Source organism: Sebastes umbrosus, chromosome 3 (assembly GCF_015220745.1).
Source record: "Sebastes umbrosus isolate fSebUmb1 chromosome 3, fSebUmb1.pri, whole genome shotgun sequence".
In the NCBI taxonomy this organism is placed as follows: Eukaryota; Metazoa; Chordata; class Actinopteri; order Perciformes; family Sebastidae; genus Sebastes; species Sebastes umbrosus.
In genome coordinates, this window is record NC_051271.1 from 40,299,596 (window position 1) to 40,317,254 (window position 17,659).

General features: G+C 41.2%; 1 protein-coding gene across 2 annotated transcripts; it reads right to left on the reverse strand.

Moving 5' to 3' along the window:
* Positions 1 to 1,183: 1,183 nt before the first annotated feature.
* LOC119483335 (cell wall protein AWA1-like) lies at positions 1,184 to 17,399 on the reverse strand. 2 transcript variants are annotated; one of them, XM_037761364.1, is made up of 10 exons: positions 17,274 to 17,399; positions 16,597 to 16,675; positions 13,411 to 13,713; positions 8,032 to 8,145; positions 6,732 to 6,846; positions 6,492 to 6,601; positions 6,265 to 6,401; positions 3,173 to 4,902; positions 2,971 to 3,085; positions 1,184 to 1,743 (listed from the first exon to the last, which is right to left on the reverse strand). In XM_037761364.1, exons 1-10 carry the CDS (start codon positions 17,339 to 17,341, stop codon positions 1,446 to 1,448), a joined length of 3,069 nt encoding a protein of 1,022 aa, XP_037617292.1. In that variant the 5' UTR covers positions 17,342 to 17,399; the 3' UTR covers positions 1,184 to 1,445. The 2 variants fall into 2 exon arrangements, with proteins under 2 accessions (XP_037617292.1, XP_037617282.1); XM_037761354.1 differs by having other exon boundaries at positions 13,411 to 13,716.
* Between the last annotated feature and the right edge of the window lie 260 nt (positions 17,400 to 17,659).

The following is a 17,659-nucleotide window of genomic DNA, read 5'->3' on the forward strand; positions in this document are numbered from 1 at the left end:
CCATATTCTCTGTGCTTGCCTGAGAACAGACGGCTCATATTGACTGGAGGGTCTTCATCTCCCCGTAACGTTCATGGCGGTCTGTACCAGATGAGCAATTTGCATATTGAGATCCAGACAATTCAAGATAACGAGAAGAGTCTAACACTCACTCCAAAATCTCCCATGGGTGTTCAATACGGAGTTACTTTAGTGTCTTTATTATCCAATCTAACAGAATAGGTTTGAGAGCAAAACTTTCCACACTGTAATAAAAAAATAGATTAAAGAGCAAAACCAACGACACTGAAATCAAAAAAATGTTTTATTGTGATTCAAATAAAATTGTTATTGAAAATGTATTAATGCAAATCCAAAAGTTTTGCTTGTGAATCCAAAAGTTTTCTTCTCCATGGACTTCAAAACTCCCTCTTTCATTTCTAACAGTGGATGTTGTCAAGCGGTCATTCTGCTGTTCACAAACATTTTGATTAAGACATGATTAATGAGTTTTCAAGGAAGCATTTATTTGCTCCCTAACTAACTTTTAGTGGCATTTTGAGCTTTCTCTGGCAGCAGTTACTTAATTACTTAAATTTGGTGGATTGATTCGTGTAAATTAATAGTGTATTTTTGTTGTTCTTTTAGTTTTATTATCATGGCCTCAGGTTAATGGGACTTTATCTGCCCAAAGGCTTTTGGATCACAAGGCTACACTGGAGACACTTCTGACAAGAAATAAAAACATGAACAATTTCTGCTACCTCACAAGTAATTTCAAAACAGTTTCCTTAAAGCTGCAGTAGGCAGAATGTTTTGGCATCATTGGGCAAAAATCCCATAATAACCTTCCAGCATATTGTAATTCAAGTGTTCTGAGAGAAAACTAGACTTCTACTCCTCCTCATGGCTCTGTTTTCAGGCTTTAGAACATCTAGCCCGTGACGGGAGACTTTGACCAATCACAGGTCATTTCAGAGGGAGAGCGTTCCTATTGGCTGTTCATTCAACGGAGGCAGCTGTCAATCACTCACAAACTCTGATTAAACAGTCAAACTAGGCAGCGCTGATCAAATATGAATCAATATTCTGTTACTGTAATGCCTATTTCTCTCCTCAGATGTTCTCAGAATCATCTTGTAGTGTACTGTTTAGCTGTAAAAATGAGAACGTTTGCTCCAGCTGGTGGGCGGTGCTTGGTATTTCCTCAACTGATCTCAACAAACTTTCTCATTTTACAGCTAAACAGTACACTACAAGAAGATTCTGAGAACATTTGAGAAGAGAAATAGGCATTACAGTAACACAATATTGATTCATATTTGATCAGCGGTGACTAGTTTGCCACCTCTTTAAAGCCCCACATGGAATGATTTTACTTTCCTAGAACACACAGATCAGTGTGTACAAAGAAGCACAAGCATAAGAAGATTATTAGTGTGATTTAACATAAAAGTCATCCAACGTTAATGTCCGTGGAAAACGGTGGTGTCTAAAGTCTTGAAAAGGTCCTTGAATGGTGTGGCCACCACGTCCCCATTTACACACATTCCTTCCTCTGATGTGGGCTTCTGTCTTGGTCTGGTGCGATGCTGCATCAGCGGCGCCACTGGTTTGCATGGCATGTTGGTTGTGCCAGGTGAATTTGTCACCTGAGGTTCAGTCATTCCTGGACTGCTGACGGAAATGTGTGGAGTCTGAAGAGCGTGCTGGTGCTCTGTTGAGTTTGCAACTATGTTTTCAGTCGACTGTTGGACTGGGAGTCTGAGGAGCAGATTACAGATGACAGAAAGAGGCACAAAGTTATGAGAGGCCACACACTATCCAGAGAAGGGTAAGATACAACATAACTCAGAGTATAGAGCCTGACAGTCTCATCTGGACAATAGAAATACCCAAAATCAACCCCCACAGCATCTCAAGTGTGTGTTTAAATTAGAAGTCTGACAAGATTCTGTATTTTTCTTATCGTCAACAAATGCCATGAAAAGACCAAAACCAATAATGAATTGATCTCACTAAAATGTCCTCTGTGTGTAACCGAAGGCTGAGAAATTATATTCTTCTGTGCCATAGAGCTTCATTTTTATCCAAAAAATATTAAAAACACATTGATGAGCCACACTGTTAACACTGGGTGACATGTTCCATCATAAGGATGATGGGCACTGTAGCTCTTTTTAAGTATATCCCACATTCACCATCATGGTGCCGTAAATACTCAGCACCAAATCTGGATTAATCCACAGTTGAAAACAGTCCTCAGTAAATGCACCATTTCCTCCTCTTATGGGTTTGTTTTAATGCCACTAATTTCTTTAACGCAACTTGCAATTTTCAAGGTTGAGGCAGGCTCACTTTTAAAGCTAGTAAACCTGATGAATCCATCGGTACCAACCATGTCATACTAGCTTGTTGCGAAGGAGACTAAATAACACTCCATAGTTGAGCTAAATGTTGGCGAGGAAAAGGGGGTCCCTTGACCTCTGACCTCCAGATCTGTGAATGTAAATGGGTTCTATGGGTACCCACGAGTCTCCCCTTTACAGACATGCCAACTTTATGATAATCACATGCAGTTTGGGGCAAGTCATAGTCAAGTCAGCACACTGACACACTGACAGCTGTTGTTGCCTGTTGGGCTGCAGTTTGCCATGTTATGATTGGAGCATATTGTTTTATGCTAAATGCAGTACCTGTGAGGGTTTCTGGACAATATCTGTCATTGTTTTGTGTTGTGAATTGATTTATAATAATAAATATATACATACATTTGCATAAAGCAGCATATTTACCCACTCCCATGTTGATAAGAGTACTAAATACTTGACAAATCTCCCTTTAAGGTACATTTTGAACAGATAAAAAATGTGCAATTAACTGCAGTTTATCATGGATAATCATGCGATTAATTGCAAGTAAATATTTTAATCGATTGGCAGCCCTAATAGTAATATCAATTTCTTCAACAGGAATGAATATACAGCTTACCTGCAGGGACACTGATGTGATCTACTATCCTGTTGCTCTCCATCCTCTTGGTACGGGCCCAGGCTCAGAAAGAGTGTCTTCAGAACTGAATTTGCAGTGGCTGCTACTACGGATCCTACAAAATGAGGCAGTAACAACATACTTCAGCAGCAAATCAGCATTTCACACTAGAACTTGTAAGCAGTGTGTGGCACGTCCTTACCTTTGTGGGATGAGATGTCGGGCAGCGGCTGATGAGCATGGGTTGTAGATGGACTGTTACCACAAGGAGTTGGACTGAGAGAATCCGACACAAGGCTACAGACGGGATTCACCAGCTGCTCTGTAGCTTGATTTACATGCTCCTTTGAATTGTCTTCATTTCCTATTTTAGGATTACCAGAAAGATTGGGGAATCTTAGCGCATGAGGGATTTCTTTGTAATCAGCTTGGCCTGGGAGAGGTGGCTCTAAATTAGAAGCCCTTTGTTTGGAGTTTGATAACTGAGATGTATTTTTAACAAACTGGTTTGAATGTTGAGAACAAGAGGAAATCCTGGAATGCTCCAGAGACTCTATGGATGGGAGAGGAGTAGCAAAAAGGCTGAGGAAGGGCCTGGCAGAGGCTTTGTCATGTTCAATCACTCTTTTAACAAGATTACTTGTGTAATCTGCAGACTGTGGGGAACAGGAGGATTGAATGAAGCCTTGAGGACAAGAGGAATCTGTTACAGAATCGTCTATAGGCTGCAGAGCGTCAGAAATGGGGCTTGCGAAAAGGCTACGAAAGGGTCTTTTCAGGGTCTTTTTAGATCCGGCTGCCAAATCACCACAACGTGCCATTTTACTGCTACACTCTGCTGTGACTGCAGTTGAATGATGATGTGTGCCACATTTGAGGCCAGCTGTTGTCTTTTTGGAGTGCAGGTGGATCTTAGTGGGTTGTTTTGCAGCTAAATGACAACTGACGGAGTTTGCAGAATCACTTGTTTTCATGAAGTAGGTGACAGAGTCAACAGGAACCGCAGATCCACCTTTAAACTCTGTGAAATCTGAAGAGGGATAACAAGGCTTCATTGAGGCTTGTGAGTCAGATGTGTTCAGCCTGGAGGTAGACGTCTGACCAGCGGGCCTTGAAGAAATGCTTTTGCGGTTAGTGCGTCCAAAAGGAATAACACCTTTACTTTTACAATTTACTGAGCACGTAATATCCGTAGGCAGGTGCATGCTTCCTTTCATTGCTCCTTTGTTTTTGGAGGATGCAGACCTCTCTTCCTCAGTAACAGGAGAAAGCAGCAACTCCAACTTGACTTCATGAGCAGCTCTTTGAGCAGGTTTTAGGGGTTCTGGCATATTGCCACCTTGTTTCTTGTAATCCCTGGAGGCCAGAGTGGAACTAGGGCAGGTCTTTGAAATCAGGCTGGTGTGCACTTGGAGGGATGACAAGCTCATGACTGTTCTTTCCTGGGATTTGTTCACTTCATTTCTGGTATTAACCGAATACAAGACCTTCTCGTTGTGGGTTTCTGAGCTCAGCAGAGGACCAGTGATCTCTTCAAAGTCAGTTTTTGGCGTATAGGATACAGTTTGTGTAGGAGGGGTAGGTGTGTGGCCAAAGGTTGAATTTTCCACTGATTTATAGGACCTGAGAACAGCATCCACAGAGTAGGGAGCTTCGCTTTGGCTTGTAGAGCCAGAAGTGACAGATTCTTGACTTTCTGGAGTTGTAAAGAAACTTTGGAAAGGTTTGAATAGTTGAGATCCAAGCACTGCTGCAACTGAATAGCAAATCGGCTCCTCATAGTTCAGATTGCTTGACGGGGGAATGTGAGGCCGGACAGCATCTGATGCTTGTGGTGGGACAGCTTCCTCCATGACATCAGCCAGGTCGTCAGTCTGACATACCAAGGTTTCCTTCTCAGCATTTATCTCTTCGCTGTTGTAAAAGATAGGCCTGAAAAATAAAAATATCAGCGTGCTAGGAAGTGAATGCTAATTACTCATATCATAACTGGTAGGGGTGTCACGATTCAATTTGACTTTTGATTTAAACAAGCCATTGTTAGATTATGAAGTCTTGATTTGTAAAGATCAACAGATCTTTGGTTTTATGCTCTGACAACTGTCATTTACACTTTCAAATTCTTCTTTAAAAAGAGAACTGAAGTCCCTTGTTATTTAGAAAGTGTTTCAAAAATTGGACTACAACAGTCTACAATAAAAGCTGCATCTGTTCAATCTCAGTATCTGTGTGACCACCTCAGTACATAATCATTACAGAAACTAAACAGAAATCCTTCTGCAGTGCATTACAAGTGTGCTGTAATCTACAAAAATAGGGTTTTGTTGTCATTTATGGTTGTGCTTGTGTCTTTTCTCTCTTTTTTTCCCTCTCTCCTCTGATCGCTGTGCATCACCCATGGGTGTCACCGAGGGCAGATCTTTGAGACAGCAGTCTGCCAGCTTGTTGCTCTCACTACCAATATCAGCTGCTCTGATTCAACAATGTTGAACTGAAAAAACGTGCATGTTGGCTGGAATTCACCCGTGGTGTTGTTCTGTCAGGAGATGCAGTGACTTAATGTTAAATCAAGTAAGAATAGAAGAGTTATGAGAAAGGAAAAGTCTGCTGGACGCTTTGCTACTTCATGCAGTGTACAATGCCATTAGGCATATGGAAGGAGAGTGAAAAGAGGAGATATCACGCATCATCACATCTTTGGGGTACAACACATGATCAGTAAAATCTGATCTGCACTCGCTGAAATTGAGCCAATCGCAACGCACAACTGCAACTCCAGTTATACTGCGCATGTGTTATACCCCATACCTGTAGCTCAAGATCATGTCCCAGCCTCTTTAAATAGGCCTTGTAGGCATGCAAGGAAGTGCCCTGAGTATTGTAGCGACATGGATGGCCCACATTTCCCATCATGCATGCCTAGTCCTGAGTGCAGGACTGAGTAGTTTAAGTTTGCTGTTTAATGTTCCAAAATGCAAATGTTACTTAGTGTTTGTAATGTAATGTGTCTGTTCAGAACATGATGGCTTTGTTGGTAATAGTGATTTTTGTGCTGGTTTATAGTTTTAACCATGAGTGAGAAGGCTGTTACAGTACTCGAGTACAGCTGTATTTTTCGGTGGATGCATGCAGGTAGGCGGGGCGGAGAAAAATTAAATAATTGGTGGTTTGCTTTTGTTTTCGATTAACGAGATCGGAAGCTAATTTCGTCCAACTTCCAATTTAGAAACAAAATCAAGACACCCCCGATAACCGGTATGAATGATTGATTGTTAGATACATTTCTATGCATACCTGAGTGATTGTAGGAGTGTATCTGGGGTCCTATTTGCTTCTATAATTTCGGACTCCTCTGTGTCCTCTGGCTGTCCTGATGCCTTCTGTTCAGCTTTTTTTCTAAGTTCACAGAGGTCATGCTCCCGTTTTAATGCCTGCAGTGAGAAGAAGCAGAGACATGCAATCGTCTTCAGCAAACAGCAATGCAAATAAAACATTTTAATAGTGGATTTTTACATACACACCTCACACAACAGTCGGTTAGTGACGTCATTGAGTGGCTCATGGGAAAACCTGCAATCTGCTCCTTGATAACATTTGCCTTTGCTGTGGAAGTACTTGCAAGGAAAGGACAGTGCAGCTTCATAAAGGAAAAGTTCCATATTTAACATCCACTTTTTGACAAATAGCAGTACAATACTAATCACTGCAATGAGTTATTGACAGAAAGATGTACAGATTATTGCTGTTCAACCAAAGGATATTATGCATGTATGGGCAGCCCTCCCCTTTTGTACAGACTCCTTGGATGTAGAATTTGCACACTTCTTTGACAAGATTGTTGTAACCCTCAATATGTTCCAGTTGGCAGTCATCACCCTGTGTGCAGTTAGAACAACAATAAAGCCACAATAATGAGGCCTTTTTCTATCCCATAACCACGTGTCTAGACTGCAAGCGTATCAGACACGTATCAGACACGCTTTTCACTCGCGTTGGCGCAATAGATACGCGCTCATGTTAATCTATGCAGCTGTCTACACCGGCTGCATCGCAGCTGCGTCTCACGGGTGGAACTGCGACCTGAAGTGTGTATTTAGGCATTTAGTCTATTTTTTTCGATAGTACACGCGTAAATGCGAGGTTGACTATATTACTAATATATACCACATATTTTAGGGTTTTTCATTATTTAATCCATTTATTTATTAAACTTTTATCACATTGTCTTTATTTCATCATTACCGGACCTTGTCCTTTGGTTGTATTGTTTCCGATGGCTTGTTTGTTTATTGATTCCGTTTTGTGTGGTATACATAGAACGTTTTCTTTAAAGTCTTTTCTATGGAGAGAGATTATCCTCTAGTGGTCAAAATAATTAGTGCAGGCTTTGCTCAGACTCAGAAAGCTGTAACCTGTTGTAAATTAATCATATGCATCCATGTTGATGGAAAATAGATCAGAGGTCTGTACTACGAAGTTCAACATACCCAGGATATCCTCTCATTATCTGGCTTAAACCAGTCTATTCAATTCTATTTTTATATACTATATACATTATAGACTGTCATTTTAATTACTTTTTAAGTTTTGACCAATTTGAAGATTTCTTTTACCAGTTGCTGGTGTACGCTTTATTATCTTATAATATATAATTCAGTAAATTTATATTTATGTATTTATTTGTTACATTTTGTTTTACAAGGTCAGGAAAGTAATGTTTTAGTCCAGCCTGATGTTGCCTTACACATAAAAGCATGATCCTAGTCTCTTCCACACAGTGAGGCATACAGTTTATTAATTAAACACTGGTATTGGATCAGTACTCCGTATTGGAGGGGTACCATTTATCGGCCGACACCCAAAGCCCAGGTGTCGCTATCTGTATCGGGACTGAAAAAGTCGGATCGGTGCATCCCTTGCTGTCGTGAAGCGAGTGCGAGGCTGACAGGATGCTTGCAGTCTAGACACTGGGTGAGTCACTTTGACATGTCAATTTTGGTATCATATCACTTTTTAAAAATATATATATATATATTAATATACACAGTAAACATAACCTGCCTTGATGCACCTTCCGAAAAGGAAATGTCGACACACTAACCGCCCGTCCACCAACACAGCATTCTGGTCCTTGAAATCCTGTGACATGAACCTTGTAGGTTCCACTTGGATGTCCTAAAGAGGAAAGATGAGCATAACAATAAGATTCACAAACATTTTGATTAAGACATGATTAATACGTTTTCAAGGAAGCATTTATTTGCTCCCTGAACTAACTTTTAGTGGCATTTTGAGCTTCCGTTGGAAGCAGTTACTTAATTACTTAAAGGGACTGATTGTAAGAATCAGAAATGTCTTGTTAACAGCTTCACCTGTGGCCGTTAAGTCAACTAAAGTTAGTGTCGGGCTCGCGCTTGCTCGCTCTACATAGACATGAATGAGCATCGCTCAAAACAGTGAGGAGACACACGTCAGCTAAAAGCACAATATCACTCTATATTTCAGCTGCTTGGCAGTAATGTTAGCTGACCAGACGAAGGTCTCTCCATGAATCAATGCTGATCCTAGTGTTGGCTTTTCCTGCCTCAGCCTCCCGGAGGGAACGGGGGAGACGCCGGAGTTTTGATCGGAGACGATAACGTTTCTCTCTGCGGAGCCCCGTCACTTCACAAGACACGGGAAACCTCTGTTGGTCTGGAGGAGCTGCAGCAGTTATTTCTGCACAAACGTCCACTGTACATTCACTAGATATTCTCAGAGCTAAACTAACTCTTCTGCAGTGTGGAGTGTGAGGGCATGCACGTGAGGTGGAGCGAGCTGAGTGAAGGCAGGCAGAGGAGCAGAGTACAGCAGAGGCTCCGATCCTGGAGACCAAAGCTACGGTCTCCCCCGCGTCCTCCGACCGCAGCCAACACTGTTTAACAGACGGGCTTCACTAGATACAACCAAGAGGTTTTGGTGCTTCACTGTAGTTTGTGTTGGAGTCCGAGTCTGAGCATCGTAGCAACACGCGAGCGACCATGAGACACCGACCCGGGTGATTTATACGTGTAAGAAGTTACAAACAGTCCCTTTAAATTTGGTGGATTGATTTGTGTAAATTAATAGTGTATTTTTGTTGTTGTTGTTTTATTATCATGGCCTCAGGTTAATGTGACTTTATCTGCCCAGAGGCTTTTGGATCACAAGGCTACACTGGAGACACTTCTGACAAGAAATAAAAACATGAACAATTTCTGCTACCTCACAAGTAATTTCAAAACAGTTTCCTTAAAGCTGCAGTAGGCAGAATGTTTTTGGCATCATTGGGCAAAAATCCCATAATAACCTTTCAGCATATTGTAATTCAAGTGTTCTGAGATAAAACTAGACTTCTACTCCTCATGGCTCTGTTTTCAGGCTTTAGAACATCTAGCCCGTGACGGTATACTTTGACCAATCACAGATAATTTCAGAGAGAGCATTCCTATTGGCTGTTCATTCAACGGAGGCAGCTGTCAATCACTCGCAAACTCCGATTAAACGGTCAAACTACGTAGTGCAACATGGCTGCCGGATTACAAACGTTCTCATTTTACAGCTAAACAGTACACTACAAGATGATTCTGAGAACATCTGAGGAGAGAAATAGACATTACAGTAACAGAATATTGATTCATTTTTGATCAGCGCTGCCTAGTTTGACCGTTTGATCGAAGTTCGTGAGTGATTGACAGCTGCTCAGAGACGGCAGATTCCAGAACAGCTCTGATTGGTTGTTTTCCTCCAATTTTGTTTACCTGTCTCATGCACCATCGTCAGGATATAGTGACCGTTTTATAAAAATAACTTTTTTTTAATCATATTTGCTCCAATTCTACGTACTGCAGCTATAAGTGTCAGAAGCATTTTAGCCCCATGCCTGTTTATCTGACCCAGCAACAAAGGTCACGGGCCAGATTTGAACTGGGGACTGTCACGCCCAATACTGGCCCTGTTTTTATTAGACATGCAAAATTACTGATCTGAATGCCTCTTCTGCCACAACAGCAATTGGAAATGTCCTTTCATTCAAACTGCAACAGATAACAGGCTGAAGACAAAGAACGGATATTGATAGGAAGTGAAAGTCAATTGTTCCTTCCATTGCAACATCAGCAGAGCGACACTTCCGCCATGTTGGACTGAAGGAGACTACCTGACGCCAGTAAAACGCACACCTATAAAGTGCCGTACAAAAGTAAAACAGTTATTTCTATTCTATTGTCATAATTTTAATGTCTCTACTGATGTTTCTTGTGTTGAACAATAAAATATTATAAATATGCATACTACTATAACAATTTACTTACTTCTTATTAAACTATTTTGCCCGGCTGCTTCCCAGAGGAGCATAAAGTGAGTGATGGACAAATATGGTAGTTAGAACAATCCAGCACACAGAGCAATCTCAAACGTTTTCATGTCAATGATCTCCAAAATGGAGTCCAATAGACCACAGACCATGGATATAAAAGAGGGTCCAATAGACCACAGACCATGGATGTTAAAGAGGGTTCAACAGACCACAGACCACGGATGTAAAAGAGGGTCCAACAGACCACAGATCATGGATGTAGAAGAGGGTCCAACAGACCACAGATCATGGATGTAGAAGAGGGTCCAACAGACCAGACCATGGATGTAGAAGAGGGTCCAACAGACCACAGACCATGGTTGTGTCCTGAGGCCTGTACTACGAAGTGAGTTCAAAATACCCAGGGTATCTTCTTGTTATCTGTCTTCACTAACCTTAACAAACGAGATCCCGCTAAGCGGTCCTACGAAGCTGGTTATCAACTCGGTAAATCAACCCGGGGTTTCTCAGTCTGGCTATCAGCGCGTTCACATGAACGGGGCGGTCTTAGCAGCATATGACCAATCACAAACAAGGACAAGTCCACAGATTTGCAGACAGACAGGCAGAGGGGCACATTTAACAAAGAGTAAACTAAACTGGAAAAACAAAGTTTGGAAACTTGTGTTTGGTGGATTATTTCTCTGTTGTTACAATGCTAATGGTCATTGTATTTGACATCGTTGGAAAGCCTGTTTATTTACCTTCACAATGATGTCCGACTTATAAGGATCATGCATTTGTGGGATGAGCAGCGCAGCTGATTATGTGGGTAGCGCCCAAGAAAAATTTGCCAAAATGCTCCGTCAATGGTAAACAGTGTATTCTCCTGTTGGTATTGACTCTTGTTTTGAGTTGTTTGGTGGATTGGATGATTGAACTCTCTATCAGTAACAAGGAACAAACATGACATATTGGCAATTTTACACTTTATTCATTTAATACACCGTCAGGAGCCTCAGTAGCGGTGGAAGATCCATATGCAGCCACAACAGCCTTGCACCTCCTCCTCATGCTGGTCACCAACCTGGTCACACGTTGCTGTGGGATGGCGTTCCATTCCTCAACCAGGATTCGTTGCAGGTCAGCCAGCGAGGTTGCGTTGGTCACTCTAACACGTACAGCACGCCCAAGCTGATCCTACAAGTGTTGAATTGGGTTGAGGTGTGGACTCTTGGCAGGCCGTTCCATTCTCTCTACTCCCACATTGTGGAGGTAGTCTGTGATAACCCTGGCTCTGTGGGGGCGAGCGTTGTCATCTTGGAGGATGAAGTTAGGTGCCAGATTGTGGAGATATGGGATCGCCACTGGCTGCAGAATCTCATCCCGATATCTCCCTGCATTGAGATGGCCTTCAATGATGACAAGCCTTGTTTTGCCAGTGAGGAGATGCCGCCCCACACCATGACACTGCCCCCACTAAAAGCTGTTACTCCATCGATGCAACAATCAGCATAGCGTTCTCCACGTCGTCTCCATACTTTGACCCTGCCATCCAACTTTCGCAGACAGAACCTGGACTCATCACTGAACATGACATTCCCCCACATGTTCAGGTTCCATTGTCTGTGTTGTCGACACCAGCGCCAACGGGCCTGACGGTGAAGGGCAGTCATTGCAGGCTTCCTGGCAGCCTTATGAGAATATTGCGAAGGTAAATAAACAGGCTTTCCAACCATGTAAAATACAATGACAATTAGCATTGTAACAACATAGAAATAATCGACCAAACTCAAGTTTCCGAACTTTGTTTTTCCAGTATATATTAGACAAATACAAAGAAGGTAAACACTTAATCCAGGCTAAAAGTAACACAGTTGAAGCTGCCAAATGCAGGAAGAACTGTTGGCAAAAGAAAAAACTCCCGATGTGTGAATGCGTAAATTAACAGATTTATTAATTTAACAGAACACTCAAAAGTAAGATATACTCGTCTAGATATAAATATCTTTTAAATGTATAAAAGATGACTGGATTACACCTAATCATGCCCAGTAATAACGTTGCGGCGTGTATGACTATTTGAACCTTCTTTCAGCTGCGTCCCCCCTCTCAGGCGGTGTGAAACGGACTCAAGAGAAAGTTAAAAAATACGTATGAAAATATAATTCAAAGCGGTAAACACCCACAGCATACAGCCAGCTGTCCTTCCTGCATCTCTCAGTTTAAACTGTGTTGTTTTTAGTCTGATTATGACTGTAACTTCTTCATATTTGTGTAATATTATCATACAATCACCGCATTGAGCTTTGATTGGTCAGTAGGAGGTGCTTTTATACGAGTTGATCTCTTATCTGGAACATAACCTGCTCCGGAGCAGGTTAGCTGTTCAGCATCAGTTACCATGGTGATCTACCTCGATAAGAAGCGATCCACCTTCGTAGGACGGAAACCCCGCAGTTAACCCTGAAGTTACCTCGCTAAGGTCAAATCCTGCCTCATAGTACAGACCTCTGGTCTTTTGTCCTGCTTGTTAGTAAATAGCCAACAACTCCATTAAACTCTGTTGATGTCAAGCAACTAGCACTACTAGCTACTGGCCGATAGCCGGTTGTTTGGGAGCAGAGACGTTAATACATCCAACAGGCTGACAGCATACAGCCCATGGGTGTATTAGAAGATAATAAAAGTGATGAATTACAGCCAATATATCCATTATTACAGCCGCATACAGCAAGCAGGAAGCTGGTAGAACCCGATATGTTATATGAGCGTGCAGGGCAGTGCTGATGCACGATCATTATGCCGAGGAAAAGAACTCTGGATTCAGCTGTTAGTTCATTTTACAACTTTCAGGAGATAATGATTTAAATGAGGACTATATAAGTGTTCCTACTGGGAAGTTGATTTACCTCATTAAAAAATGATCATCTGATTTCCTTACGTCTCTTTATACATTCCACAGCAATGGACTCGTTGGCGTTTTCAGTCCAAAATGGTGAAAGCACAACCACAGCGCCATCTAGCGGTTATTGTCAAAAAAGTACCGGAGTTTCACCTCTTTGCTTCTATACTCTTTGCTGAAGTTGGATAATATGACAGTCACAGCCAAGTGTCTTGCTTACCTGCTTGTCATATTTATTTTTACTGTGTCCTCCACCTTTTCCCCAAGTAGGTCTAGTCCGATGGCTTCCACCTCTATCGGCAGTTCTCCATCCATCCTTCTGTTGATGCAGATTTTTCTGCTGCTGCTGCTTGTTCATATTACGCTTATTTTTAGTTGTGAAATTCTGACCTTTGTGACACATTTTATTGTGGCCAGTTTTATCACTAGGATTATGCATCACTTGTTCTTGGGTGAAGCCAAAGTCATTGTCTTTGAAGGATGTAGCAGGATAACTTCTGGTTAACTGGGCTTGGTAAAGTTGCTTCTGTGGAAAGAAAATACAAATAAATGACATGTCAAGGACATCATAACCTTTTCAAGTTTATGATGTACATGTTGTACAGACAAGCAGTGAAGACCCCATATAACATAACTTCATTTTGAATTACACAAAGTTGCAGGTAGACCTAGATAAAATGAATGCTGTCTAATATTACATTTCTGCAATAAAAGCTGTTGGATTGTATTGCATTGTCTTATACTGTGGGGGTAGTTGGGCGGATCGATACATCGATACTCACAGGTTACTCATTTGGTATTGAATTATTTTTTAAAAATATCGCTAATAAAATTATAAAGACAAAACGTGGCTGCATAACCTCCAAACGTTTTCAATATGTGTCACATGACTGTGGAAACCTATGTGAGATCAGAATGTAGCGCGCAGCCGCACACTTCTGCATTAAACCTGTGAGTGAGTCTACTGCAGGAGGTCTACGGAGAGCGAGCTGAGTGTCAGAGAATGGAAGAATGGCAAAAAAGGAAACGCAGCGTTGTGTGGTGCTACTTTTCCTCTGTAGATAAAATAACGGCAAGATGCACCATTTGTGACAAGAACGTGGCACACAGCAGCAACACGAGTAACCTCTTCAAACATTTAAAAACATCACACACTGAAAGTTACAGGGAGGAAGAACAACAAGAAGAAGATGGCCATACATCCAGGTCTCCTGCACCACCCTCAGTCCGACAAAAGACGTTGCAGGAGAGCTTTGAGAGAGGCACAGCATATCCAGGTACAGGTACAATCGTTATTAGTTCGTTGTTGCCGTGTCTGTCTGTCTACCCTAAATCCTAAAATCCTAAACATCATCATCATCATAATCTCATTTTAAATTTGGTTGTTACATGGGTTCAAGTTCTTTATAATCATGTGCACAACAATGAGAGTGAAGCAGTCGTTGGCAATGAACATCTTGGAGCTTAGACTCCCTCCAACAATGCTCATTAAATATGCAGACTATAAAAAAAGGAAAATCATGCAAATGAAAGCAAAATGAGAATCTAAGACATAAAACAGTGTATAAAATATAGGGCTAAAATATAAATAAAATGTAAAATAAAGTAGGCTAATATAAATTGGTGGTAGACAGTAATTGCAAATGAATAAACTGAATGTAAACAGTCACAGGTATGTGTCATGTGATTTGCCTTTACATGTAATGATCTGTTGAAATTACCATTATTTAAAAAAATCCACCAAAGTTAGGCGTAATATTAGACTATTTGCATCATATTTTCTTAATAGTCATCAATTGGTATTCTTCTCTCATCAATTCATTCTTCTAACTTCTTTTATAGACTTCTGGAATCATTTAATTATGATTGGATTAGTTTTTCTTCAAGGTTATGAAGATATTGACAGCTTAGAAATGACACTTGGACTGGTTATTGTCCAATCTGCTTTCAACTATCCCCTGTTTGAATCACCAATCTATAATCTTTATTCATTATTTTGGGGGGATTTTGTGTTGATTGCCTCATTATAAGCCTCACGTTTGTTTTAATCAATTATTGATTGTTATAATTGTCTTCTGTAAGTGTTTTTGATTTGGCTTTAGTATAGGCTATAAAAGGGATTGTCTCATATTGTGAATGTGATGCCTGACTAGGGATGCACAGATCAGACTTTTTCAGTACCTGGGCTTTGGGTGTTGGTCGATACCGACCAGTGTTTCATTAATCAGCTGTGTGCCTCACTGTGTGGAAGTGACTGGGATCACTCTTTTACGTGTAAGGCAACATCAGGCTGGACTTAAACATTGTTTTCCTAACTTTTTCAAATTAAATTTGACAAATAAATACATAGATATACATTTAATGAATTGTTTTTATCATTAAAATAATAAAACATAAACCAGCAACTGGGTAAAAGAAATCTTCAAAATGAGCAGGAATTTAAATTCTAGTATATAATGTATATCTTATATAAACATAGAGCTGAATTGAATAGATTGGCCCCATTGTCACAGACATTTGATCCAGCTATTTGAGTCAGTATCAGCCCGATATTCCATCCAGTATCGGTGCATCCCTATGCCTGACAAAAAGATAAGCCAACACTCAGTTTAACAATTACAAAACTGACATTTTACAGCATTACAAATTAACAACCTTCATGAAGGTTGTGTTTATTTCAGGGCTGTTGTTTGTATTAGACTGTATTAGTATTATTAGCTAGGTGTATCACATAAACTAGAAACTGAATGTAGCCTACAATGATGAAACATAGAACTTTCCATGCGATGTAGTGGCGCAGCCAACAAAACCTTTCACTAAATGCGACATGCGAGATCAATCTTCAACAAAAAGTTGCAACAAGGACACACAGATTAACCCTCCGAGACCCACAATAGCCCCGTTTTTGATAGCAGGTCAACAACAGATGTCACATAGAAGTGGTGTTCATCATCTGAAAGCTGGAACCTGAAGATTAATTTGAGATGCAGCTCAGCACTGTGTGTCAAGCTGTTCTAGTCATTAATCTGAAATAAACATGATTTAATTAATGAATTAATTATTAACAAAAATTGTTAAAGTGTATAAGGGCTTAGAACATTATGATTAAAGTATAAAATGGTCATTCCCATGCTATATTATGGCTCATAAGTTGCTGCAGATATTTTTGGGTTGATACCATTTGTTACACAGCATGGTTTTGGCCCTAAACTGCATGTGATTATCATAAAGTGGGCATGTCCGTAAAGGGGAGACTCGTGGGTACCCATAGAACCCATTTACATTCACTGATCTGGAGGTCAAGAGACCCCTTTGAAAATGGCCATGCCAGTTTTTCCTCACCAAAAGCTTTATTTTGATAACTTTACGATGTAATACAGTTAATTAAAGTTCCAATTCATCTCACCTTTTCATAAGGGCCAGTCTGCTCAAGCTGGGTTTTCCTCTTTCTGGCATTGCCTCTTTTACCCTCCCCAGTCTCATTCCTGTAAAACAAAATGAGTTTGTTGTGAGAATACGTTAGATGAACGAAGTGCTCCCTCGAACTCATCAAAGTAATAATGGCTGCCTATCGTTGAATAACTGCGGTGTGGACAGGCTGGTTGACCAGGCTGACCAGGCTGGCTGACCAGGCTGGCTGGTTGACCAGGCTGACCAGGCTGGCTGACCAGGCTGGCTGACCAGGCTGGCTGACCTGGCTGGCTGGTTGACTTGACCAGGCAGACTGGCTGACCTGACTGGTTGACCAGGCTGGCTGGTTGACCAGGCAGGCTGGTTGACCAGGCTGGCTGACCAGGCAGGCTCGTTGACCAGCCTGCCTGGTTTGCTCATTTTCTACTTCAGTCTTCTTGTGGAAACACTAGAATGGCACTCCTAGCTGAAGATGTGACCCCCAGTCAGAAGATACCGGAAGTAGAAAAAGGAACTTTTAAACAGCCACGTGCACACGTGGGTGGGGACTCACAGACACAAACAAAGCTGCTTCAGTCTTCTCCAGCTAGTATTACCTATCCTAACCTCCTTTCCTGTCAAATGACAAAACTATATTCCAGTTTGAATTGCGGTCCAGTAAAGGTGGCTTACATGACTCCCTCGCTCTGGCGCTCACTCCATCGCTCCATCCATGGATGGATCCCTCCACCGTCCCGCATCGTTCAGCTCTTCTTCCGGGTGTCAGATAAACGTCACTTCTTCTTCTTCTTGTTTTTCTTCTTCTTCTTCGTCTTCTTCTTCGTTGGAACTTTATAGCGGTTCGCAAAACACTTTATGATGCATTACCGCCACCAACTGGTCTGGAGTGGGGATCAGGATTCTAACTACTCGCTAGTTTTACTACTAAAGAAAATGAAAATAATCATAATCAATCACACACACACACACACACACACACACACACACACACACACACACATATATATATATATATATATACCTAAATACCTAAATATGAGATATACGTATAAATATAT

Coding starts and splice junctions, on each gene's coding strand:
- LOC119483335 (XM_037761354.1), bottom strand. CDS start 17,341: ATGCGGGACGGTGGAGGGATCCATCCATGGATGGAGCGATGGAGTGAG. Junction 16,676..17,273: donor CGCCAGAGCGAGGGAGTCAT/GTAAGCCACCTT, acceptor TTTGTTTTACAG/GAATGAGACTGGGGAGGGTA. Junction 6,402..6,491: donor CTAACCGACTGTTGTGTGAG/GTGTGTATGTAA, acceptor TTCTCACTGCAG/GCATTAAAACGGGAGCATGA.